This window comes from Tiliqua scincoides, chromosome 8 (genome assembly GCF_035046505.1).
Source record: "Tiliqua scincoides isolate rTilSci1 chromosome 8, rTilSci1.hap2, whole genome shotgun sequence".
NCBI classification, from domain to species: Eukaryota; Metazoa; Chordata; class Lepidosauria; order Squamata; family Scincidae; genus Tiliqua; species Tiliqua scincoides.
Window position 1 is genome coordinate 13,023,974 of NC_089828.1, and position 26,609 is coordinate 13,050,582.

At 43.4% G+C, this 26,609-nt stretch overlaps 1 protein-coding gene and 1 pseudogene across 2 annotated transcripts in view; both read right to left on the reverse strand.

Annotated features, from left to right (window-relative positions):
- Positions 1-16,300, reverse strand: part of SLC12A1 (solute carrier family 12 member 1) — a 50,061-nt gene extending 33,761 nt beyond the window's left edge. Inside the window, exons 1-9 of one of the 2 annotated variants that reach the window (XM_066636671.1) lie at positions 15,890-16,300; positions 14,674-14,805; positions 13,720-13,795; positions 6,476-6,571; positions 5,625-5,764; positions 5,086-5,196; positions 3,166-3,277; positions 2,798-2,925; positions 1,336-1,420 (exon numbers count right to left, since the gene is read on the reverse strand). In XM_066636671.1, coding sequence (XP_066492768.1) covers positions 1,336-1,420; positions 2,798-2,925; positions 3,166-3,277; positions 5,086-5,196; positions 5,625-5,764; positions 6,476-6,571; positions 13,720-13,795; positions 14,674-14,805; positions 15,890-16,300 — 1,291 coding nt within the window. Of the gene's footprint in view, positions 1-1,335; positions 1,421-2,797; positions 2,926-3,165; positions 3,278-5,085; positions 5,197-5,624; positions 5,765-6,475; positions 6,572-7,225; positions 7,322-13,719; positions 13,796-14,673; positions 14,806-15,889 lie in introns of both variants that reach the window. The other variant, XM_066636670.1, reaches the window with a different exon arrangement.
- Positions 16,301-17,652: 1,352 nt separating this feature from the next.
- LOC136659714 (5S ribosomal RNA) lies at positions 17,653-17,772 on the reverse strand (annotated as a pseudogene).
- Between the last annotated feature and the right edge of the window lie 8,837 nt (positions 17,773-26,609).

A 26,609-nucleotide genomic window follows, 5' to 3' on the forward strand; every position in this document is an offset into this window, starting at 1 on the left:
ATCTATCCTGGATCTCGGTTCCGAGCTGTCTTGTCTGGCTCTGAGAGGAGTCAATTGGGACTTGGAATAGGGGGGATCTTTCCTGGCAATAAGTTAGGTCATGAGTATATGACCAAACTGGTTTCTCTTGATTTTTTCAATTGCCCAATATATATGAATTACCCAACAGCACAAGATCACAGGACAAGGTATCCTGAAGTGGAATGGTAACTTTACAGCTAGACTTCAGTATCTTTCCTATCTTGTACTCAGGGATGTATGCAGGGAGGGTTGGGGGCTGCAGCATAGACCTTCTCCTACAACAAGACATGTGGCATTCTCAGCAGGAGCATTCTGGTACTACCTTTGAAACTTTTTTCAAAACATCTTTGCTAAGAAGATGTGTTAGGTTCAGCAACAGGCAGACTTAGAAATGTGCCTTGGGGCATATGTTAATATTTAGGTCATTATCTTTCCCAAGGATTTCATGAGAGACAGTATGTAGTTCACGCTGCATTAACATGCATAGGCTAGCACTCTACTATATTCTGTTTTATTTATTTGGGATATTTTAACTCCCGTTTAAAAAAATTCTTATACATTTGTTTTGAATGATTACACCTCACTCCAAGAGTTTGGAATGAAATTAACTACATCTTTAAATGAAGTATAATAAGGTTTAATGGAGCAAGGAGAAGAAAACAGGCCAATGGAAAGATTTAAATAATTTTTTAATGTTAAGAGTCTTAGTAGGGCATGGCTGTGAGAAGTGGAAGATCCAGGTTCAAATCCCTGCTCAACCATAAAGTTTCCTGAGTGACTTTGGGCTAATCTCTTCTCTCAGTCTAACCTACCTCACAGGATTGTTGTGAGGACAAGTGGAGGGACTGAACCATGTACACCACCCTGAGCTCCTTGGAGGAATGGGTGCTATAAACATGTGAAAAATAAAATAATAAATAAATCTCCCACATTCTAGCATTTACTACTGCACCACAGCCTGCAGTAGCTCTGCATGTGCTAAGCTCTGGTGGAAGCTATCCAGGCAGTGTGAGATCACATGGTTGACAGTGTGAAATTGTTTTGACTCTATGCATTTTTCCTATAAAAGGAATCCCTTTCCCTAATTGCAAGTTTACAGATGACCCTATTCTGCCCAGTAGCAAACGGAGTTTTTTTTTGTTTCAGGCTGTGTTTCTATTACTAATCTACATCTGGCTCCACTACGAACAAATCCAAATCAAAGTATAATGAGGATAAGTGCTGTGATTTGAGCACAGGGCTTTGAACATATTTAACTACTCTATACTAATTATAACTCCAGACTTTAATGTAAAACACAGGCTTCCTACTCACCTACACAGATTCCCACGCCGAGATAAGCAATTGTCGTAATCAGAATGGCTAACATTGTTCCCTTGGGTATAGCTCCTTGTGGATCCTGGAATATTACAATAGCAAAAGATTGCAGTGAATTCTTAATTTTAACATAAAGAAATGTGTACTTTATACCTAGGCAGGGCTGTTCATCCTTTGCCTTGCTGCTTTCACATTCAGATCTGATACGTGGATTCATGAAAATCAATCAAAGCTTTCTTTGTGAAGTCTTAGTGCAGCGATTTTTAACCACTGTGCCATAGCACATGGCCATGAATGGACCACAGGTATGCTGCAGGACTTCGGGGTAGGGTTATTTGTTAGTAGGGCCACTAGGGGATGTCAGCCCCCCACCAGCAGTGCAGCATGCCTTGTCAGTTTTCAAAAACCTGATGATGTACCTTGAAAATTTTAGCACCTTGTCAGTGTACCATGAGATGAAAAAGGTTGAAAATCACTGTATTCATTAGAGATTAAACTCTGGGTTTCCCTCTCCACCTCCCATTGTAATTTTGAGTTCTGCCACATGTACAGTTTTTATGAATTAGCAAAGCTGTGGTAATAGGAATTACGTAGTTCATTTCAGTGTGCAATACCCCGATAATGGGTCCATTAATATTCTGCCACTAGAGTTATGGAAGTGGCCTTTAAAATTTCATGGTCTGTTTCTGGAAGACAAACTTAGCTAAAGGAAGTCTGTGCAGCCAGGTTTGTTCCATCAGACAGTGCAAGCAGGGTTGGAGCCCAAGGTGCCCTTCCATGTGTGGAAGGTCTTCTACGTCCAAGCCTAAAGAGAGGAATCTGTTTACCGAGGAGCAGTGTGGGTTTTGGAGCAGGTATATAGGAAACTGGGAGCAGGCAATAGGATCAGGGTCAAGCAGTCCTGTTCCCAAAGAAGGCAGACTGGGGGGACTGGAAGCAAGGCAAGATAGTCTGTGTGGCTGCTCAGGGTGACAAGCTGCTTGGAATGAAGAACTAAACTTCAGGTAACATTTATTTATAGCCAGCCAGGCCCCTCTTGGCCTTGAAGGGATGTGGTTGGGCTGGGCCTGATGGCAATACTCTGGCCATCATCTGGGTGGCTCTGCAGCCAAAAGCCAATAATTCAGTCTGCCTGAGTGTTGCTCCAACAAAGCAGATCTCCCTCCCCCCCCCCCACGGTTTCTTCATATGGATTCATGAAAGTGTTGTTTTACTCGTATACCTTTAGACTGCGCATTGTGCAAAAAGTGAAACTGAAATCAAAGATTTGAACCTGTGAATGCAGAAGTAGGAGAGAAGTAGTAGCAGCTAGTATCATTTTAACTCTCATATAGTGAAATGCATTTTGATACTAACATTAATGATGGTGTTACCGTTCAAAATATCCTTATGTTAATTAAAAAGTTGCCTTTTATTCTGGGGATGTTGGGATATGTATGCTGTAATCTGAAATACACACCTCTAGGTCTCCAGAGATATTGGCCCCTGCAAGAATGCCGGTGGCTGCTGGGAAAAAAATGGCAAACACAGAGAAAAATCCTTCTCCATCTCTGAAGCCTGGTCCAAAGTTTTCTGCAAAAATAGAGCCTGGAAAAGGAGGGAGAAAAATCTGGGTGGAGCGTTCAGGACATATCAAAGATTCAAACTCTAACTGATCTTGGAAGCTAAGCAGGGTCAGGCCTGGTTAGTACTTGGATGGGAGACTGCCTGGGAATACTGGGTGCTGTAGGCTTATACCAGAGTCTTTCGAGACTGAAGGTTGCCAACCATAATGACTTATGCAATGGCTTTGCTGATCTATATAGTTGGTTCAAAAGAAAGACTTACCTTGATAATTGAAAAAACCTCTTGCCCTCTTTTCATTGTTGCTGGGAATGACCGTCCCAATGAAGAAATTTACAATAGCAATAAGAAGGATAATTAGAAGGATTACTTGGGCCTGTAATGATGAAAAACCCACACCACCCAACAACGCATTAGTAGTGGACTTGCTTTCAGTGTTTCAGATTTATTCGTTTATTACTTTTTGTAGGTCAAACAGTCACTTTTACACCTTACAGTTCCAAAGTAGCTTGATAATATCTTGAAAGTTTTGGGTGTAAATCCGAGGAGCATTCATCACATCTAAGCCCCACTGAAATCAGAAGAACTTAAATCAATTGTGACAAACCTGTCCCTTTGATTTCCATCAGCCTGGTGCACAAGTAACTTTCTCAGGGTCGAGGCATTACGGTTCTCAGCCATACACAACTCCTTGTTTGCCCAACTGATTTGATAACCACAAACGTTAATCCTTAAATATCGCACTAAAACAAATAGCAATAACAGAACCTGGGTGCAATCCGGAGAGTGCCCTAGGCTGGCGCAAGTTCCCAGCTCTGGCCCTCTGATGTGTCAAAAAAAAGTGCTGTAAGGCAGTTCTGCACCACTGAGTCAGTTGGGAGGTCAGTGCAGGAGACTTGTGCCAGCCTCCAGAGATCGAATGCATCCCCAGCAGTGCTGGCGGAGGCTATGTGCCAGCAGTGGGCTGCTGCCATGGAGGTCTGGGGAGGGCAGGTGCGAGGCATTGTGGGAGTGTTCCAGGAAGGAAGGAAGAAGGAAGGAAGGGTGGAAGTTGGGCCTGTGGGCCCTGGGAGGGGGTGGACCCAGAATCTGGCACTTAGGACAGTTTCTAATCCCCCTCCTGAGCAGCCCAGTCTAGTGCCAGGCTGCTTGGATCTGCACCACCTCTTTAGTTGGTGCAGATCCAAGTAGCCCCATTCGAGCTACTGCCACATTACACGGGAGAAGGGGAGGTGATTCCCCTTATCCTAGGTTGTGCCACAGCCAGCCAGGCCAGCTGGTCTGCCTGTTCTGGTGCAGGATAGGATTGGGCTGCCAATCTCTAAAATATCTCTAAAGTATGTCTCAGCTAGTAGCATGCAATTTGGGTGTGGACTTGGGTAAATAGTGATTTGCCCCAAGGCTGCACCCAATGTATGTGGCAGTGGTAGGACTGGAACCCACATCTCTCAGGGTCTCGTCTCCTATTCTTCCCTGATTTTTTTGTACTCAGGTGTGCTTTCCTGAATGCAAAATGCTTCCAGACATGATCAAATATCTGTATATTTTCTACCAAGTTCCACATCTGTTGCAACGCGATGCTGCTTGGGAAGCACACAAGGCTTGGACCTTGCTGCCTGATGGAGTGCAGAGCACTGAAGGGTTAAAAGTGAGGCTAGGACAGCAGAAAGTTAAAGCAATGAAGAAACAGCAGGCTTTCAGAGGGTTGATGCAGGGAGGTTTGAAGCTGGAACAGATCTGAGATCTCGCCCCCTTCCTGCAAGCTTTATTCATTCTTAAACATGTGTCGCAATACAACGAGGGTTACTAAAGGTTACAAAGATTACGCTGCTAGAAAACCGGCTAGCTCTAGTTAACCACAACATTGATAAGAGGCGCTTTTCCAAAATACCATCGCACTGGGCTTTAGAGTTTCAAGGCTGATGGCAGAGTGGGCTCTGCGCAAACACAGAGTGTGCTCTGCTGTGTTGTTATCAAATATGCCAAGGCATCTCAAAGCCCAGCGCCTGTGCATATATTCACTACAACATCCAAGTCAAAACTAAGTAAGAATAGGCCCGCAAATTCAAGACTAATCCAAGGACTAATCCTTTGCATGGCAAACCACGTTGGTTTCTAGTGGCTGTAAAACATCATCTTGTGTATTCATTTTCTCTAAACTCTTATTTTAATGTTCCATTTTACCTTGGCTTCCCATTCCATACCAGCCACAGAAATGCCCAAAAGAATCACAACCGTTATGGCACCTATTATCCTGATGTCGTTGCTTTCATCCACCATTATTGCATTGCTACTCTGCAAAGAAAAGGAAACAGTGAAAAAGAAATGATTAAGAATATGGTTTCTGCTAGATAGCGCTGGCAGCCACATAAAATAGAAGGGAATGACTAAAGAGGGATTATTCACATTCCATGGGTAATGAGCCCTGAGTTTCACATTTCTTATGCTGCTTGGGCCCCAGTCGTTAAGGTTATTGGCTGGCTAATTAGAACCCTAATTCCTTTTAGTAATTTTCAAACTCTTATGGCACTGTAAGAAACATTTTCTCGACCTGGAAGAAGTGAAGGCAAAGCTTATAAATTAGAATTTATGATACATTTAGGGAGTTCTAATTCACAGATAAGGTTTGCCACTTAACGCATTTATTAGACCTATGATCATACTGCATAAAACGCTGTTAACCAAGGTCCCCCGTTTAACCACATGCGAGGAGCCGTACTTACCTTGAGCAGCTCTACAACTGTTTCTGCAAACCCAACGACGTACATGGCTACTGCCACGGCATTGGCAAAAGCAAAGATGAGGCCAATGGAGCCACCGAATTCAGGTCCCAAGCTTCTGGAGATAAGGTAGTAAGCACCACCTGTCAAGACAACAGAGGCTTCCTTTAAAACGGAATAGAGCTGGCGCAAGAAAATAGCTGCTGCATGTGATTCAAAGACAGATCCAGACTCCCATGCACCATTGCAGAGAATGCAACTCCTATGTACATCTGCATGTGATCATAGAATTGTGAACAGGCAGGATCCTCTGTAAAGTGGCAAAGAAGCCTAGGAGCGATTATAGGTCACTTCTGGGCACTCTTCAGAATACTGCTGTCCCATGCAACTGTAACCCAAAGCTGAACCTACATGTAACCCAACCGAACCAGATTGAAGTGAGGTGTGTTCACTAGAGCTACCATGCAAATGATGCTTCTTCAGCCCAGCAAGACCTTATTATTTCATTTAATTTATGTTAGATCCTCTCTAGTCACCAACATGGCACATGTTATCCAGGTGCCAGTCCCAAATCTGGTTCTTTCAGAAAGCCTTTGGGTTAAATCAGTGGTTCCCAAACTTACCTGGGTCACGATGCCCTAGCAGCCTCTTCTTCCTGGCTAAGCCAGGTGCTGCCATCTCGAATCTCGAGGAACCTTGTGATATCCCAGACAGTGGTGCCCAAAATTTGTGGGATCCTGGTGCCACCATCTTAGATCTCATGAATCCACAAGCCAACAACTGGGTCTACACAGTTAACACTTTTCCGTAGATACAGTATGTCTATTTTCCATTCAAATATGTAAATTACTCACCTCCTCTTACCACTCCATTTGTACATATGGCAGACATGGAGATACCTGTTAGAGTTGTAACTACCACACTCAGGCAAATAAGTATGATTCCAAGACCTGAAAAAAAAATCCCAAAGCAGATGTTTGTCCCAATTACCTTGGTCAGATCTTTAAATCCTAAAGCCCTCTAATAAGATGCCATCATTATTCATGGAGGAGAAACGGTGCCAACTGGATCTGTGAATACCTGCAATGCACTGTTGTTGAGATAAACATTAAGCAATATACCTTTGCTGTACTGGCCTTTGGTGCTGCCCACCGTGACTAATTGTATGGGTTCTCAGAAGAATCCACAATCAAAGTTTTAGATGAATGTTAAGAGGGTGAGAAAGAAGTTAATGCATCCTTTCTTCAAGACCAGTCCACTCAAAGAAATGCAACCTGCAATGTTCTTAATAGGAATTGTTTATTAAAAGAAAAAAGAGCAGAAGAATCTCCAAGAAAAAGTTGGCTCCATCAGTCCCAGGCAGGATCATCTGACCTTCATCAAGAGAGCTGGACTTTGTGATTCACAAGAAGGTTTTGTATCAAGGAATTATAGATTATTAATATTGTTTATCTCATAACTCACCTCCTGATTTATTTTGGTCAACCATCCACTGTGCTGTTACTTTAGGTTAACTGACTTGTTTTATAGCAATACAATACCTGGAGACACTAACTGTGAATGTTGAGAGTGTTTGGGGGGGGGAAGTACCCTAAAGATTTTACCTCCACGCACAAAACCGTTAGTTGCTATGGCAGAAGTTGATAAGCCAGTAATGGAGGTAACCGTGGTGGCAAGGAAGATTATGATAACTCCAAGACCTGTCAGCAACGAAAAAATGAAATATGTAATATGGTCCATGATTCTCCAAAGCTATTCTCTACATTAGCATTTTAAAACTGGAATCAAGGCTCCATTTTAACTTAGCGATGGCTGACAAAAGCTCCTCATCAAAGTGCAGAAGGCAGAGTTATTTCGTTATCACTGAAAAATCACACCTCTAACATTAGCCCTTTGGGGGCAGGGATCAGGTCCCCTAAATGATTGAAAGTAGAGCAGTAGAAACCAAACTATGTGTAGCGGAAATAATTCATGTCAGTCCCTTGCTCGTTCCATTCCTACATTCTGACCTGTTATTTTTGCCTCCCTTTGCTGTCTTCTCACTTATCAAAATCTAGACCAGTGGTTCCCAAACTGTTTAGCATTGGGACCCACCTAAAAAAAGTTTCACTTTACCAGTTGTTCAAGCCACTGTGGCTATAGTGGTGATTGGGCAGCAGTGCTCCCCCCTACCGGTAACAGGTTGTTTAACCCTTGATGTAAATAGCCTAATCTACCCTGGCAATTTCACAAACCACAAAAAATGGGGTCATGACCCACTAGTGGGCCATGGACCCATGGTTTGCTAGACTGTAAGCTCCTTGCAAACTTACATTTAACTCACATCGCTTGGAAAAGTGTCATGTTCATGGTTGAGTAATAATATCGCAGCAGTGGTCATTTTCCCCAGAGCAGTGGTTCTCAAACTTTTAGCACTAAGACCTACTTTTTAGAATGAGAATCTGTCAGGACCCACTGGAAGTGATGTCATGACTGGAAGTGATGTCATCAAGCAGGAAAATTTTTAACAATCCTAGGCTATAATCCTACCCTCACCTACCTAGGAGTAAGTCCCATTTACTATCATTGTTAAAAGCACATACATAGTAGCCTGTTAAAAGTACAGATGTATAAAATTTCCCCAGATGCAGTCATATACCATGGTAGCATCGTCTAATATATTAAAAATATTGAAATGAATGGAGACCCACCTAAAATTAGCTCACCTGAAATTGACCCAGTTTGAGAAGAACTGCCCCAGAGAAACAATCTTCCTTCCAGATCATTTTAAAGAAGCAGGAAAAGTACAAAGTAGATAAGACAGTGCTGTTCCTGAACGTTTCCCAACATGCGACTGGGGAGCAAGCCCCTGCCTGCCTCCATTGAGCGTTCCTGGACATCCATGCATGGAAATATTTGAATTGCTGATAAAAGCATAAAATCCAACATGCTTTAGGTCAAACTGTGTGATCAGTTATCTGCCCCCAGCACTGCAATTGATGGTGTGAGTCGGGCCTATTGAAATTTTTGTGTTTCTCCCTGTTCAGATGTTGTACTCACACATTGTTATCTGGGGATATCTGTGGCAAGAAAGATTTACTTGTGATGTTAGGCAGGGAGGTGCAATCTTGTTGCCTTATTATAGGGAAGTAAGGAGGAGGTAGGGGACAATATCATTTCAAGCTTGATGACTGACAAACAATAATTGTAAAATTGAATGTAAAAAGCAGGTCCATTGTAACTGCTCTCATTACTAAGTAATGCCAAGCTCTGATTAAAGTTTAGATTAAGCTTCCAGTTGTAAGGACATTAAATAAGATTAAAACGAATGACTCTTGCCCATGGCTATTTCCACACCTCGGAACAAAGTAGTGCTTCTTGATGACGGCAATAAGTTACTAAACTGCCCTTAAAAAAAAAAGAAACTAATTTTGCATGAAACCCCAGAGCAAAGTCTTGGCAATGTTAAGATGCAGAGTTTTCATGGGAAGGCATATACTTATATGTGCCTCCAGCTGCAAGGCCTCATTTGGTATGCACCATAAAACTTGCAAGCACCCTTTCGCTGGGCGCAGTGCCAAGTGGTGAAAATGTAATGCCGTGCAGACAGGCAAAGGTTCCCCCCTCCCCCCATTTAGTTCAGCAAGTTTCCTGCCTGCGCAATGTTATGCAAGGCCGAAAGTTCTTTTAGTTTTCAAGAGCAATTTACACATTTTCCCAAAATAATTCAGACAAAAGCAGAAATCCTTTCTCAAATAAAAAGCCTGCTGAAAAAGGGTTCCTGTAGACCAAATTGCATGTCACATGAATCACATCGTTAGAGCTGACATGGGACATCAGGCAACGCAGCATCTGCAGAGTATGGTGGGCTGTGTGTGTGTCTGCCTGGAAGGAGAAACTCAAAACTCTGCTCTGCCTTGTACCTTTTTGGGTCAAATCTACCTACCTGAGCCTTTGATTGTGAGCTATAGCACTGAAACAAGTGCAGGGAGTTCATGTGCGGTCAGGATCTCTGAACTTGGAGATAGCATATGTGGCATGTGCTGTTCCATTTGGCTGATTCACTTTCATTATAATTTTGCTTTTCATAATCAGAAATCAATCTGTTTAACCCAGGATATTTGCCACCTGATTGCATGTTCAGTGGCGTCATATGGTCAATATTTTATGTCCCTTAATTTCAAGGAAAGCAGGAAGCATGCGTACATACACATGTACTGATCCCAAGTGCCTCCCTGGAGAGCATGGGGCAGACCAGTAACATAGATATTTGCTAGAGCCTGTGATTTTCAACCACTGTGCCATGGCACATTGGTGTGTCATGGATGGTCCACAGATGTGCCATGGGAGTTTGCGGGAGGGTAATTTATTAGTAGGGCCATTGGGGGATGCGAGCTCTCCACTGGCAGTGTGGTGAGCCTTATCAATTATCAAAAAAATTGATGGTGCGCTTCGAGAATGTTAGCGCCTTGTCGGTGTGCTGTGAGATGAAAAAGGCTGAAAATTACTATGCTAGACTGATTGTATGAGGCCTCAGATGAATAGGCCAGGAAGGCCACACTTTTGGAGAAACCATCTAACCCCCCCCCCCCACCCCCCAATAACTTAACTGAACCATGAGTGCTCCGGTTTCAAATGGAGACTGGTTTACTCCTTGTTCAAACGGAGTTTCATGGCTCCAAAACTCAAATGGGGTGCTACCAATTCCAAATCCTGCTGAAACAGCAGATTGCATACCTTGGGAACATAGCCACTTCCTAGGCACTTTGGAACAAATAAGTTTAGCAAAATAATAGAAGGATCACTGACTCTAACAGTTCTCACCATCCCAATGATTGGAGTCCAATCAAGGAAGTTTGTTTTACAAGCAAACAACCCTCCAAACTAGCCTACCTCTGGGCATCTGAGATGGCTTGCTAAATGCTGCCCCTCTTTCCTGGTGATGTGCCAGGTTCTGCTCTTCCAATTGCCTGGGTTGGAAAAAGAAGAGGGTGATGAAGCAGAAGACAGGGTTATGGAGGAGAGGAGTGGTGGGCTAGAGAGTCTCTGATGTCTCTAGCCCAACCTCCCTTCCACACTTTCTTTTCTGCTCTGTTCTCCTCTTCCTTTTCTAACCAAGGGAGGGGGAGGATCTGTGGAGGTGAGTGGGTGGATGGTGGTGGGTGCCCCCCCCCCAATAGTCTGCAGCCTGAAGTGACCACCTCAGTTGATGGGCTGGTTTTGGGGACAGATATGCTTTTGAACAGCAGGAAATGTGTCATATGCACTGATTGGGGTTCTGGAAACCCAGAATTTTGTTTTTTGTATTTAAAAAGTGTGGAGCTACATATTTTAATTACCATGCTTTCCTTTCTGCAGTGTTTTACAAGTTCCTTTGTCCAAACCAATCACAAAGTCATTGCATTGCCTTTCTCTATCTCTGCCTAGAAAAACATTAAACATAATTTAATCAATAGCAATCTGGCTCTTGTATTAGCGGTTTCGTGTTTGGAGCTCAGTCTGAAACAATCCAATACAGCTTCCACAAATGCAATACAAAGAGCACTTTGATTTCAGTGGAAGATTGACTGGACCGTATGGTGACTCTATTAGGTGTAACATTGATTTAAATCGATTAGACCGAAGTCTTTCCTAGGTACATGCTCTTAGCCAGTTGGGATAAGAGGACTGTACCCCTTAATGCTTCATAGTTGTACTGATCAGGGCTGCTTTTCCTTTTAGTGCAAATACACTGCAATGAAATTATAAATGAAGAGTAGTAGTTTTAAAACTCTGTGGCTTCAGGGTACCCTTTCCTTACTGACATAACTGCTGAGAAAACTCTATGTAGCTGTCATGGAATAGAACCCCAATAAGGTTCCAAAAGGTTCTTTGAAACTCAGTTGGAAAACGATTGAGAGTCCAAATCCTATCCAGTTTTCCAGTGCCAGTGCAGTTGTGCCAGTGGAGTGTGTACTGCATCCTGCGGTAGGCAGGCAGTCACAGAGGCCTCCTCAAGGTATGGGAACATTTATTACCTTACCTTGGGGCTGCATTGCAGTTGCTCCGATGCTGAAAAGTTGGATAGGATTGGGCCCTTAGGCCTTACAAGATTAAGGGTGCACCTACTTTCCAGCACCAACGTAAAGGCAATGCAGATCCGAGGTAAGGGAACAAACATTCCCTTACTTTGAGGAGGCCTCCGTGAGTGCCACCCAACTGCAGGATACAGCACACGTCCCATTGGCACCGCTATGCCAGTGCTGGAAAGTGGGTTAGGATTTGGGCCTAAGTTTTGTTTCTGGATTGGACTGCAGGCAAGTGGTTTATGTGATGGAATGCTCTCCCCTACGCAAAAATTTCCCTGCCTTCGCCCTGACATGCTAGTTTTCTGCATGTAGAGTATACTTTTTTCCATTCTGAAGTACTGCATTCACTCAGGCAATCTGAGTGAATGCACTGAAGCCTGATCGGTTTCATGATTTCAGAACTGTTCACATGTCTTACTGATAAAGAGATACATTTTCACAACACATAGCTCACTTCTGAGATCAACAGCTTTTCCCTTATAGAAGAAAAAAAAATGTTACCCTTCCAATAGGATTAGCCAGTTTTTAGAATACAGAATCAACTCAGGAATGTCCTTTTCTGTTACATACAAACCGAAGCTCTGCCTTCTTTTGAGTGTGAACCTGCCCAAGAGTGGAACCTTTCCCTGTGTGTCTTCACATTCAGAGGTAAGGTAGATTATGACTGGAGAAAGAGCCACAGACTGGCCCTTGCTGTGGTGCTGCTCTGTGTTGCCTATGAAAGACCAGGGAAATTTGCCCACACTTTAAAGCAGTGATTTTAAAACAGTGGGCTGTGGCATATTGATGTGCTACAGAAGGTCCACAGGTGTTCCATGGGGGTTTGGGGCATAGTAGTTGAAAACTGCTGAAAAAATCTTCTAGGTTCTTTGAAGCTGTTTCCAGGGCAATTCTTTGTACAGGTTGAGACTAATTATTCGAGTGGGTCAGGTGGATGGCAAAAAACGCACTATAGCAAATCAATTTAAAAAACAAAGTTACTGATTGAAAAACAGCCTTGCTGACCTTTTGACTCTAGGATAAGAGTCATTAGGAAGACAATCCATCAACCAGTCCTCCTGCAAGAATTTAGAAAGCTTCACTCAGCCCCTCCCTTCACCAATGCAAAGTGATCGCCTTTCTTTCATGTGGCTCAGGGGGAAGGAAGGGGTCCACTGGAGAGAGAAGGATTGATGGATTGTCAACCAGCTGCCTTCTCTCTCTCTCTCATTAAGGAGGCTATTGTTAAAGGACTGTTCAGTTTTTTTAAACTAATTTTAAAGCAATGCATTTTCCCTTTCTCCAGGGATCAACACATTCCTTCTCATTTGCAGGGGCCATTTGTGTTGAGTCAAATCCGTGTATAAAAAATCCGTATATAAATAGGCTGGACCTGTAGTAATGAATTGTCTGTAATGAAATAATGAAGCCAGAAGTGACAATCACATGAGGTGAAGACCATAGAGAAGACTATTGAGGTCACTGTGCAATGAAAAATGTTGAAAATCACTGCTTTAAGGAGCTAGGTGTCAGGTGAAGACTTATAAAAGAAAAATTACCCAGGCATTTCAGTTGATGGTGTTGTGAGGTGGTGAATCCCTTACTTTTCTTCCTCTGGCTTTAGCCCTTGATTTAATACTGCCACTGTTTTCACTCCTGTGACTTTTCAGTGTTGTCATGTTGGATTTTGAATGTTATTTTTGTAATTTGCTTTTGTCAATTGTTACCTGCTTTGGGATCTTTTTGTAAGATGGAAAGTTGGCAACAGCCCCAACGTTTTGCAGAAATGGCCAGGAGTCAATGCAGTTCAGGTGGCTTACATCCCATTTTGTTCAGTGGCCTGGAATCACAGACACGATATGTATGTGCAGGACTTAGGCTGTACTAAAAGCAGTCATTTCGACTGTCTGGAAAATTCCAGTATTAATCGAACTAACTTTGCCTTTGGATATAAGCAGAAACGAGAAGCTTCTCAGGAAAGCACGACTGCAGAAAGCACATGCCAATTCACACCAGTTTAAATATTAATAGCGTTCATGGAAGTTATGCTTTAAAAAAAAATATATGCATACCAATGCCAGCTTGACCTACAATCCAGGAAAGGCGAATGAAGAGCATCACGCCCCAGATGTTCAGCATGCATCGCACCTAAACAGGAAACAGAATTGTGTCACCATAGCATTGCACAGTGGTGTCACTAGGGTTTGTGTCACTCAGTGCAGGAGGCCAGTCTGTCCCCCCATGATGGACCTCCTCCCATGCAGTGGGCAAGGCTTGGGCTGGGCTGGGGGGCGTGGCGATGCTCCATTGCCCTGCCCTCCACTGGTCTTTTGGCTTTAACGTTTGATAGAATAGAGATATTTCAACATGGTTTGTTCCATTGCATTCCACATAAAATAAGCATTGAATGCTATATAACATAATGGTATTATTCAAGAATACAAGGATTTAAAAATTTTTGGTCAATAGTGGTGTCACCCCCTGTGTGCATCACCCAGTGCAATCTGCACCCCTGCACCCCACTCATGATGCCACTGCTGTTGCAGAATGAAAGAGACATTCATTTTGAAGCATTAAAAAAAAATCCATATGATACATGTAGGTAGGTGCTTTGGTTGTGTTAATTAAGGCTGCAGTCCTATTTGCATGTACCAGGGAATAAGCCCCATTGATCTTAGTGGGACTTACTTCTGAGTAGACATACAAAGGATTGTGCTGTAAATATTCTGATCAAAAGACTCCCTTCTGGTCTAGATATGTCTGTACAGTTAATCTCTTTGTCTTTCAATTAAAAAGGACCCATAAAAATGCCACTCTGTCCCCCTAAAGGGGACTTCTCTTGCCCAGTTCCCACTCCTGCACACATTGTTGTCTGGCCGGGTGGACATTGGCAAAGAGGGAGGCTGGCAGAAGGCTGCTACGCAACGCAACCGCCTCCCAGTGCCGTTCTTTTTTGGAGTGCAAAAACAGAGCACAATTGGATGACTGTCTGTATATTCCCAACCACTGAGATCTGTCTTGCTTACCAGGACACCTTTCACCCATCCAAATTTCACAAAGCCTCCCTTGATCTGTTCTTCCTTGTTTTCGGCGTCTTCTCCTGTAGCGCCATGTGCACTGGTGAATTTGTCAGCTGAACCAGAAGTCACTACAATGTTCTAAAGAATTACATTTAAATTAAAATTTTTTTTTAAACCCTCAAATATATCTTGTATTGTTGATTTTAACAAGATCGAAAGGACGGGGCTATACATATGCTGAGGTTTTGCAGGAGTGTGGAAAACCTGCCAGTTTGGGGGGATGGCTGCAGAATTCAATTACCTGAGACTATCAGTGTTAGTTTTAAAAAAAAGAGAGTAAAGTTTCTAGTGCTCGTGGAGATATGTTTGAAAGTAAGCAGATTATGCCTGCTGACATCTCAGATGCCAAGAGGCTGCCTGGATAATATTGCTAATGTTTAGGGGCTGGACTTCACTCAGAGCCAGTGCCAGGATAGTGGGGGCACTGGGATTAAGTCCTCTGATGATGGGACTTCAGGGTAGGATTTCAGGGAGTGCCGCAATGATGCATTGGGCACTATCATTGCCATCAGTTCTCAAAGCACCTCAGCCAGAGCCCTACTTGGCTGGCCCATGAAGCTTCCTGTGACTTCAGTGCTCTGTAAAGTCCCTTGCCATTCCCAATGATTCCCAAAGCTAGATTGCAGAACAAGATAGAATCAAGTACATTTGCATAAATAGTTCAGATTGCAGAATTGAGGGCGTTGGGCTACAGAATTCATCTTGCTGCACAACTGTTTTTCCCCCTACATGGACACATGATCTACAAAGAAGTGATACAGGGTTATCCCAGTTTTTGACCTGTAAATGATTGCTGTTGTACTACTAGGGACTCACATCTGACCACAGGCTATCAGATGGTGTGACCAAAACATCAAATCTCATCAAACTTCCTGCACATAAGGGAACACCTTCCATATTGGTTTGTCTATGGAACTATCCCGGCCACAGAATCCTCACTACATAATCATTCCGAACTCCTATAAGGTGCCAGCCAGGTCTTTTTGGATGGATACTAATGCCCATATTAATGCCTAAAACTCACAAGAAGCTGGGCCCTTAAGTCCTGTGGTACTAAACCACTTTTAATGCCTTCTGGGAGTGGTTATGGGGTTTATATTACATTCCAATGAACTGGCCAAAAGAGCAGGATTTTTTCTTTCTTTCTTTTTTTCTGACATACCTTTGCCAATTGCTCATGAATATCCATCAGGCTTGGTCTGTTCATTTTGACCCCACTGATGCTGCCTGCGTTTCGGTAAAAATCGATTTTAGGCACAACGTCCATCGTATTATGGCCAAAGGTTTTCAGATAATATGTGTTACTGTGGGTATCATAGGGGTGAAGGCTACCATCTGTTTTAGCAGCATCCCCGTTTTGAAAGAAATTGTCGTATCGGTCTCGATTTCCAGGTCTGTAGCTAATTCGGAGCCTGTTATGGGATTCGTCGGCAAATGATGTTTCTTCATAATGCTGAAGGTCAGGATCTCCCTGAGACCGTATCGTATTGTCATGGCTTTCATTTATGACATTGACCTGAAACCTGGTTGGACTTGAGTCCAAAAATACATTCGGGGAATTATTCATTGACATATTGGTTGGCAGTAGGTGTTTATCTCAGGGGTCTTTCTGACTCCTGTGTTTTCAGATCTTCAACAGATTACTGGGTTATCCAAATGATCTTGGTCTCTTATTCTTGTGATATCTGTAAATATCCTTATGTGGTCATCTCAAAGTGATGTTGTACAACTCTATCATCAAACATAGAAAGAAATGTGTTACAAGGTATATTTAACTTATTTGCAGACATTGTCATATATCTTACAACAAAAGTTGCCTAAAGTTCATTTGATTTGAGTGCATTTATGACAATGCACATGCGCAAATCACACGATTAACTTTTAAAGAAGCAGACAATTTCCATTGTTTCCAAGATCTGTTAAATCAAGGTCTTTCCAATCTAAGTAAAATTTACCATATTCAATAAAATCTCAAGTACAGAAATTTGATACACTATATGCAGCAACCACAATAAGAACTTACAGCAAGAAAGCAAAAGAATAAGAACCTACAGCTCAGAAAAGAAATCCTTGAGCATAGCTAAAAATTTACCTGCTATTTTGAAATGTCTCCCCTGAGAAATGGTAAGCTCTGTTCACGACGTAACAGAAATGGTAAGCTCTGTTCACCCCTGCTAATTGGGTAAGAGGCACTTTTTCAAGTGGGTGCTCCTTTTTTAGCAGAGGGAGAGTAACTGGCCCATCTCACCCCAGCAGTGTCTGTTCTGGTGGCTATCTGCTGGTATTCCTTTGCATCTTTTAAGATTGTGAGCCCTTTTGGGACAGGGAGCCATTTAGTTGTTTGATTTTTGTCTGTAAACCGCTTTGTGAACTTTTAGTTGAAAAGCGGTATATAAATACTGTTAATAATAATAATAATAATAATAATAATAATAATAATAATAATAATAATAATAATAATGAGGCGGATCGATTTGTGAGGGTGCCAGATTTGTCCTGCAGGCCCCGAGTCTGGAGAGCCCTGATCTAAAACAAAGTTGCAAAAGAGCCCCCAGCAAGATGCTCTGCTAAGGTCAGAAAGGACAGTGATTGTGCTTTATTCATATGAGAACCATCATTTATAAGGGCCCTTGCAGTTGTGCTCCACATCTGGGTCACTCTAAGCACCTTGGAAGTGCCCTACGAAAACTGGCCAACTTTCTGTCCAGCTCCAAGCTCTAAAAAAGAAAAAGACAAAGGACAAAGCCCAGTTCCCCTCTGGAAGTTGGAGCTGAAGAGACAGCAAGGATTGTCAGTGCTGTGCTGTGATGCTTTTGAAGTGCCTTGAAGCACAGGGAGTGGGGGACTTACCCCCTAGTTCACGCTTTGTTTTGAAGGCACTGGTGGGTTGGTTGGCAACCTTCAGTATCGAAAGACTATGGTATAAACCTACAGCACCCAGTATTCCCAGGCGGTCTCCCACCCAAGTACTAACCAGGCCTGACCCTGCTTAGCTTCCAAGATCAGACAAGATTGGGCATGTGCAGGGTAACAGTTGCTGTCACTATTGCAAGGTCAAGGACGGAAGCCTGTGCCTTGAGGCAGAGAGCTGGCAACCACAAATGTGGGTGTGTGATGACCAAGGCCAGTCAAAATTCACCATCCCCTGGAAATCCATGCAGTATTATCGTTTGAATGACAGGAATCAGCAATGCTGGGGAAAAAACGCATCCATGTTGCCCAACAGCAGCAATGCGCAGCTGGCATCCTGCTCGTTCCAACACAAGCAATGTCCGTAGGAGGCCTTCCATCAACCGTTGTGCCTTTTGGAGCCTGGCTGTTCAACACAAATGCTCTCTAGCAGATTCTTTGCACAATCCATTATCCTTGTACCGTTGAATTATACCAGGTTCTCTGCTGCTCAAAAGCCAAGGAAAGTCTGTGCCAGGAATGCAGGCAGTAGGCGTAGATATGAAAGGCAGCCCGGACAAAAGTTCTGCTCATGGCATTGCCTAAACCAGTAATTTCCAAATTGTGCACTGTAGGAGAATTGCTATTATACTGTGAGAAATAAATTAATTCAATAATGAGAGACTCCTGTGAACCCAAAATACCCAGCCACCCACAGAGGAGGCTGTCCACTGAATCTCAATATGATCTGGCCTTACCTCCTTGCCGTCAGTCTCTACTGGGGGAGGGTAATTTTGTTGTCACTCTGAATTGGGTTTGTTTGGATTATTCCATCACCCCGGTGCAGTTATGCCCAAGAATTATTATTATTATTATTAACAGTATTTATATACCACTTTTCAGCTAAAAGTTCACAAAGCGGTTTACAGAGAAAAATCAAATAACTAATGGCTCCCTGTCCCAAAAGGGCTCACAATCTAAAAATCTACCTTCACAAAAGGCCGTGGTGTCTGTGCAGGACACCAGATCACAAGGGGCAGGGGCCCACACAGAACAAATAAGTAAAAAAACAAATAAATAAATAACACAAGATTTCCATTGCATGAGAAGCAGAATACTATATAACCATTTTATTTATTTATTTATTTATTTATTTATTTATTTATTTATTTATTAATTAGATTTCTATGCTACCTTTCCCCAGGTTACAAGCCTGGCACTCAGATTAATATTACAGTTTTTTAAAATGCATTTCAATATAAATGTTTACAAAGTCACGATTACTTTTCCATACCATTAGGCTATTGTGTTTTCTTTTGTGTCCTTGTGCAGGTGTCGCAGCCCTAGGTTTGCTTTTTCCCCAGATCAGTGACTCATGCAGAGAGACTCAAGGAGTGGGTTTTCCTCTGTGGGCAGGTAATTCCAATACTCTGATCCACTAAAGCAGCGGTTCTCAAACTCTCACGGAGAGTTTGATCTGTAATAACTTCTTGTGGAGGCAGGGGGAGGCAGCAACATGATTCCAAGGATTGCATCACTAAAGGGGCTTCAGGGGCTGGCATGTACTCACCGGTGCCTGCAGCAGCCTCCTGGGGGCGCTGGAAGCCCTCCGTGACCACCTGCAGGGTTCCCCAGCCTTCTAAAAGTGAAAGTGCAGCGATTGCGCTCTGCCTCTGCAAAACCAGCAGCGCGGTCGCTGCACTTTCAGTTTTAGAAGGCTGGGGAGCCCTGCAGAGGGTTGTGCAGATAAAGTGGATAGAGAGATGCTCTTTACACTCTCACATAACACCAGAACCAGGGGACATCCACTAAAATTGAGTGTTGGGAGGGTTAGGACAGACAAAAGAAAATATTTCTTTACTCAGCGTGTGTTCGGTCTGTGGAACTCCTTGCCACAGGATGTGGTGCTGGCGTCTAGCCTAGATGCCTTTAAAAAGGGATTGGACAAGTTTCTGGAGGAAAAATCCATTACGGGGTACAAGCCATGATGTGTATGCGCAACCTCCTGATTTTAGAAATGGGCTATGTCAGAATGCCAGATGCAAGGGAGGGCACCAGGATGAGGTCTCTTGTTATCTGGTGTGCTCCCTGGGGCATTTGGTGGGCTGCTGTGAGATACAGGAAGCTGGACTAGATGGGCCTGTGGCCTGATCCAGTGGGGCTGTTCTTATGTTCTTATGTCCTTATGCAGGGCTCCCTGCACCCCCTGGTAAGTAAATGCCAGTCCCTGCACCCCCCTTAGCGATGTGATCCTGGGGATTACATTGCTGCCCCCACCCCTTAAGGGGGCAGAGTCCAGGGCCCTCTGGCTGGGTCAGATTTGAGAACGACTGTTTGAGAAACCCTGCACTAAAGTAAGCCTTCTGCTTGGGAGGAAGGGTATATAAAAATGTCTGCCTTCAGTTTTAGTCCGGGAAAGAAGCGTCCTTCAGTGACCTGAGGTGGATTCGACCCGTACGTTCAAGACTTTTGACCTGCTGTGTGTCAGAAAATGGATCCATCGGAAGCTTGCTGGATGATCCAATCCTAACATCTGAATTATGGCATCAGGACAGAACACTGTCTTCTGCTGTCAATGCACGCAGTGGGCTTCTTGCAGCCCCTTTAGACCTGGGTGGCCATGCAGCTTAGCAGGAATACTGCTCGTGACCACATTGCATGAACTGAGCCTGCTTCCTTGTCATCTTCAGCCAAGGTATTCTGCGTCCCACAATCTTCTGAAATGCAATTGACCCCAAAGTGCTACAGATGCTTTTTAAAAACTATAGGAACATATGGATCAGGCCCAGGCTGGACCAGGCCCAGGTTCCATCTAGTCCAGCTTCCTGTATCTCACAGTAGCCCACAAGATGCCTCAGGAAGCACACAAGAAAACAAAATGCCTGCATCCTGGTGCTAGTCCTTGTACCTGGCAGCACCTGGACTGTGGAATTTGCTCCTTTTGGAGGCCTGGATCCCTCCCACACCGTAATTCTTTTTGTCTGGTCTAATGTTTGGCTTTAGCAGGTGTTCCGCCTGAAATTAATTCTTTTCCCCTGTGCTCTGCATTTCTCTCTCTTGTTGAATTTTTGCAGCAGTCAATTGCGTTTTGTATTTATTTTCTTATTTTATGCTGTTTATTTTATTCTGATTGGTATAACTGATAAGAAGGCTATATTGGCCAAAAAGCAGCCTAGAACTTTTAATAATAAATACGCATCCCACATTATTTGGATAGTCCCCTGGCTCTCAGCAGTCAATGGGGTTTATAGCAGGAAGGGGGAGACAGGAACTCCACATTCTATTGGTGGAAGCCCATTTACTCTGGTTTGGGTCATCAGATCAAGAATACTGCCTTATATTGAGTTGGATCATTGCACTGACTGATAATGGCTTCTCCAGGATTCCAGGCAAGGATCTTTTGTAATCCTACCCGGAGATGTCAGGGTTTGAATTTGGCACCTTCTGCAAACAAAGTAGGTTCTTTTCTATGGGCAGCCCAATTCTCACCTGTGCTGGAACAGGCAGGTCACAGTGGCCTGCACAGTATCCAGCGCAGGTTAGGTGTAGGCTGGAGGTCACCTTGGGTAAGGAGATATTTTTTTCCCCTTACCCTGAGTTCAGCCCCAAGCTGCCCGATGGGGCAACTCACATCTGTGCCAGCTCTTTAGCTGGCGCAAATCCAAGCAGCCCACGTATAGCTGCTCAGGCCAGGGACAGAGGTTAGGATGCAGCCTGCATTGCCACGGCTGATCCTGCCTGATCTGTGCCTCATCCATCTCCCATTCTGCCCTCTCCTGCCCAAAACACCCCCTCCACACCCCCTGAACGCCCTCCCACCACCATCTCCCACCACCTGTGCCACCTGGCACAAGGTCAGGATCTGGCCTTCCCCTTATGGCACATTTGCAACACTTACAAGCCAGTGCAGGGCGGCTGATGATTGGCAACCTTCAGTCTCGAAAGACTATGGTATAAGCCTACAGCACCAGGTATTCCCAGGCGGTCTCCCATCCAAATACTAACCAGGCCTGACCTTGCTTAGCTTCCGAGATCAGGCATGTGCAGGGTAACAGTTGCTACAATTGAACTCGTGCAATTTGGACTATGCTTTAAGTTACTGTCTCTCCCCAGTGCATGTGCTCACGCCCATGTCAACATAAAACTATCTTGTTAATCTTGAAGGGATCAAAAGGCAGACTACAAATATTTTCATCCTCCAAAACAATTATTTTAGATGAATGAATGCATATCAGTGAAATTGTTGTTTCCTTGAAAGCAAGTCCCCCGACTTCAATGACCATACATAGGGTAACAGCCTAAATATGGGAATATTGTTCTGTACCCAGTGAAGTTCCGCTAACTTTTAATAGGCAAAATAAAACGAGTAAGCGACTGTGGCAGAGAGACAGCTATTGACTGTCAAAGCCCAGGCACTGACTTTACATTCCCTTCACATGTTGAACTCCTGTTTTATAGACGTGTTGAAATAGTGACAGATGGTCAGAACTGAATAGACGTGAAACACAAGACTGGATCACATTAAAGATAAACTTGAGTCAATATGTAGATATTGCCTGCCAGGTTCGAAGAGTAACATCTTGGTTCCTTGAAGGCAGTGGTGGATTTTCCATTGATTTACCTTTTGGGGGGGGGGGGAAGAGGAGACAGAATTTCTGACAGCATCGCATTTTCAAAACATTCTCTCTAGAGCTCATTTGCTTTGATGTTGTCGCTTGACTCAAGTAGCTGAATTAACTGCAGGACACCCAGGCGAAACAGTTCACAAATTTAATCAGCAGATTAACTAACACTTTACGTTACGGGGGGGGGTCCCATATCCGCGGATTTCATATCTGCAGGTTCATTTATCTGCAGATCAGGTCCATGCCCCCCCCACGCGCCCCTGCATGCACCCGCTCCAGAGGCGAGGGGAGCTCTACTCTGCTGGGCTCAGACTGAGCCTTAGAACAAATAAAACTCACTTCCGTTTTTAATGCCTTATATTAGCAGGCCCAGGGAAGAAGCCTAAAAAGAAATGGGTAAATGAAGTAAGTAATAAGCAATTTTAATTCACGGCCCAATCCTATCCTTGGTGGGGCTGCTGGGTGCAGTGGTGCCAAAATGGCGATCAGGCCCTGGAAAATAGTTTGGATATGGTGTGCACTGACGCCATCAATCCCACTCCCTTCCCAGGCCTGATCTACGCACCCTACCCCCTTCACTGTCCTCCCTCCGCCCCATTATATCCCTCCGTCTCCCTCTGTGTTGCACAGTGCAGACCGTATCTGCTCCAGCGGGCATCCTCTGCTTTGCCGGCATGTGTGGGAATACTCTGGCCTTCCCACTGTTGCTACTAACAGGCGCAGTTTGCAACTTGTTTTACGGCCTTTTTGCAGCAGCTTGTGCTGGCGGAGCATGTGCTCCACCATGTAAACCACAAATAAATAAATGCCATAAATGCTTGGTGACACACTTCCAGTATTGGGGGTCGATTCCTTTTTGGCTATTGCCTGGCGAGGCACTACTAGAGCAACAAGGGACAAAGGACTTTGTCCATCACTGTTTCCTCAGCACTAAAAAGCTCCTCCACTAAGAATCGTCAAAAGCCACTGATAGCGGCTGCACACAACTGATTGCCCAAGATAGCAGATAGGGGTGCTCACTTGAATCTACATTTCAAAACAATCAGGAAAGTGCATCCCCATCCACACTGAGCCTTGTGGCAGATGCCCGACGGCCACTGGTGCCAGTTGAAAGGCGCCTACCTTCCTGCTGGCGTGCCTGGGCCTTGCACTGTTGCAAAACACTTTACAGTGCTTAGTTTGCGCCGGCAGAACCTGTGTTCCGTCAGTGCAGGTCCTCCAAAGGATTGGGCCACTAATGGTTGGCAACCTTCAGTCTCGAAAGACTATGGTACAAGCCTACAGCACCTGGTATTCCCAGGCGGTCTCCCATCCAAGTACTAACCAGGCCTGACCCTGCTTAGCTTCCAAGATCAGACAAGATCGGGCATGTGCAGGGTTAAATCCAAAGTGACAGGGGAAATGCTGTCAGTTATGATTTCTAAAATCCTTCAATAATAGAGATCAGACTCATGGGAACAGTATACTCTCTCTGCTTGCTCTGTTCATAGTGCAAAATAAGGGTCCCTAAGTTTGTCTGACAAATGCTAGAGATATTGGGCATGATCCAGCCAAAAGGCCCTTTGACTTCAGTGGGAAAGTTTTCTTGCAAGTTTAACTTTCTCCTATTTAAAAAAAACAATGGGGTTTTAAGGTTGCTGCAACTCTAGATAGGGTACATTTTAAAGAAAGTGTGGTTGTTATCATTCTATAGGTATCTATGTACCTGTGTATTTATCTGGAGTATTTAACTACTGCTTTTCAACAGAAAAAGTTCTCAAAGTAGTTTATGTAGCAAAACCAGGAATAATTAAGCATCCTAAAGATATCTTAAAGTTAAAGTTTTCACTACCATTTCATCTACACTCTTTCTTGAACATAATTTGAGGCTACTTGTAGCCTCTCAGCTGGTGTTGTTATGCTTCAGTTGGGACAAACTACATGTTATACACAAATGAGTTCAATAAAGTAACATTTTAAAAAATTGAAAGCAGTTTGGAAAAGCTGTGATTTTGAGTGATGGAGCTGAATTGTGTTTTATTTTTTTCAATTTGTGCTCAAATTTCCTTTTCTGGCATTGAACGGATGCGCAACGCCAAGGTTGATAAATACAGCATTTTATCAGTCAACGGTACATCATTGAACTAAATCTCCCCAAATGGCAAATATATCATCCATTTCATTTACGTTACATTTATGGCTGCATTGTTGGGATTTCTGCTTCCTAACAGAAAATAGAAACAAACTTTTTATGGACGAAGCTTGGAAAACAGGAACAATCCATCCAAGTCATGAAAGAGTGACAACCCTAATGGAAAAGGAAATAAAAAAATCTCTTACCTTTCAGAAATGATTTCGGCAGAACATTGAAGCGATTTTCAGGGATTCCTCTGCTTCTGTTGGCTGTCTCTGAATGTATTTAAACTTTGTATAAAATAAACTAACACAGACCAAGGAAGTTTAACCTACCACTTGGCCACCTGTTGTAGTAAAGCACAATATACTTCTTCTTGCACAGGTGGCCCTTCTCACTCTGACACCATGAACTCGATAATGGGGTCCTTTCTATGATATAAAACGCCAGGGGAATTGGCCAATCCCTGATTCTGAAACAGAGCCTCTGAAACTTCTAGCCATATGTTTCAGAGGAACATTTTAGCTTGTTAAAGATTAGCTAGTAATGAGCCTATCAATTCTTGGATGGATGGAGTCAAACTTGGCACCCGCTTCTCACTGAAAGTCATCCTGCGAAAGTCATGCCAGGATCCTGCGAAAGTAATTACAGTCATCCTGAAGATCTTGACCTCTGTTCCTTTTGAGTTTTTAAAATATGGGTGCCATGGCAAACATATGCATGACTGTGGCAGAGTATATGCCCAAGCAGTCATGTGCTACGGAAATAATTATGATGCTGCAGCAACATTAAAAAGTCCTTAACTATGCATGCCAAGATGCTGGATTTTTAAACACCCTTGAAGCTTAAAAAGGTCAACCTTTCAGCTTACATACTGGACACAATCCAGCCAAAGTTAGCTGTGACTGAGACAACCTTTCTTTTCCAACAAAAATTAACTGTTGCCAATGCTGCCTGCTAGATAATAGCCCATCAAGAAAGTAAAACCCGGTTTATGGATGACATCAGTAGAGTCAATACATGCAGCCATTTTCTTTTACCCTAAGAATAACATAAAATAATTATGATCACTTCTGAAATATTCTGTGCTTTGAGAGTTGTTGTTCGTTTGATTTTGACAGGGTAATAACTTTTTTTGGTGCAGGGAAGGCAGTCAAATGTGGAGATTTCTTATCTTGGGACACAGTCTAAATTAGGAAAGGTAAGAAAATGTTATTATTATTCTACCAATTCCAAGTGAACAAATAAAACATTATTTGGAAGGAGATGAAGCAAATCTAGTCAAGTTCAGTTTTATTTCCATATTGGCTCTAAGAAAAATGCAAAATACTAGAACATGAAATGATAACCGAAACCAGACATTTCAAAGGCAATGAGGCAGTAACAGGATCAGATTCATGTTTTGTCATTTGGGCTACTAACTACATTTTTTTTCTTAGAAAATCCCTGCAAATCTTAGGTGCTGATGATGCAAACCCATCCATTACCTTTTCAGTCATGATTTTATCAGATTTTACCCTTCCACAGAAAACTGTCTCTGCAATCATCCTAGAATCATATGAATAGAATGTTTAGTGTCTCTTTTAAGGTCAGACTGCAGAGGAGACATTTAAGCCAGTAGCGGGGGAAATCTTTTCTTGGACAAATCCTGACGTATAGTTCTTATCTCCATGGGCATGATTTGAAACCTGGGGTTTATTTATTTTATTTTTTTATTTTTCACATTTTTATACTGCTCTTCCTCCAAAGAGCTCAGGGCAGTGTACACAACTGCTCCCCTCCTTTTGTTCTCACAACAACCTTGTGAGATAGGTGAGGCTGAGAGAAAGTGGCCCAAGGTCACCCAGGAAACTTCAAGGCTGAGGGATGATTTGAACTTGGATCTTCCAGGTCTACGTCCACCTCCCAAAATTCTACACTGGGGCTGAGAAAGTTTCTTTTCTGGCAGCTACACCTCAACATCTGAACTGACAGAACAGTGATTTTCAACCATGATTCAACAGTTGAAAATCACTGTTGAAATTCAACCATGATTTTCAACCATGATCACATTGGTGTGCTGCGATTGGTCCGCAGGTGTGCCGTGGGAGTTTGGGGGAGGATCATTTATTCGTAGGGCTATTGGGGTGTGTGTGTGACCCCCACACTGGCAGTGCGGTGTGCCTTGTCATTTGTCAAAAAACTGATGGCTCGCCTTGACAATTTTAGCACCTTGTCAGTATGCCGTGAGATGAAAAAGGTTGAAAATAGCTGTG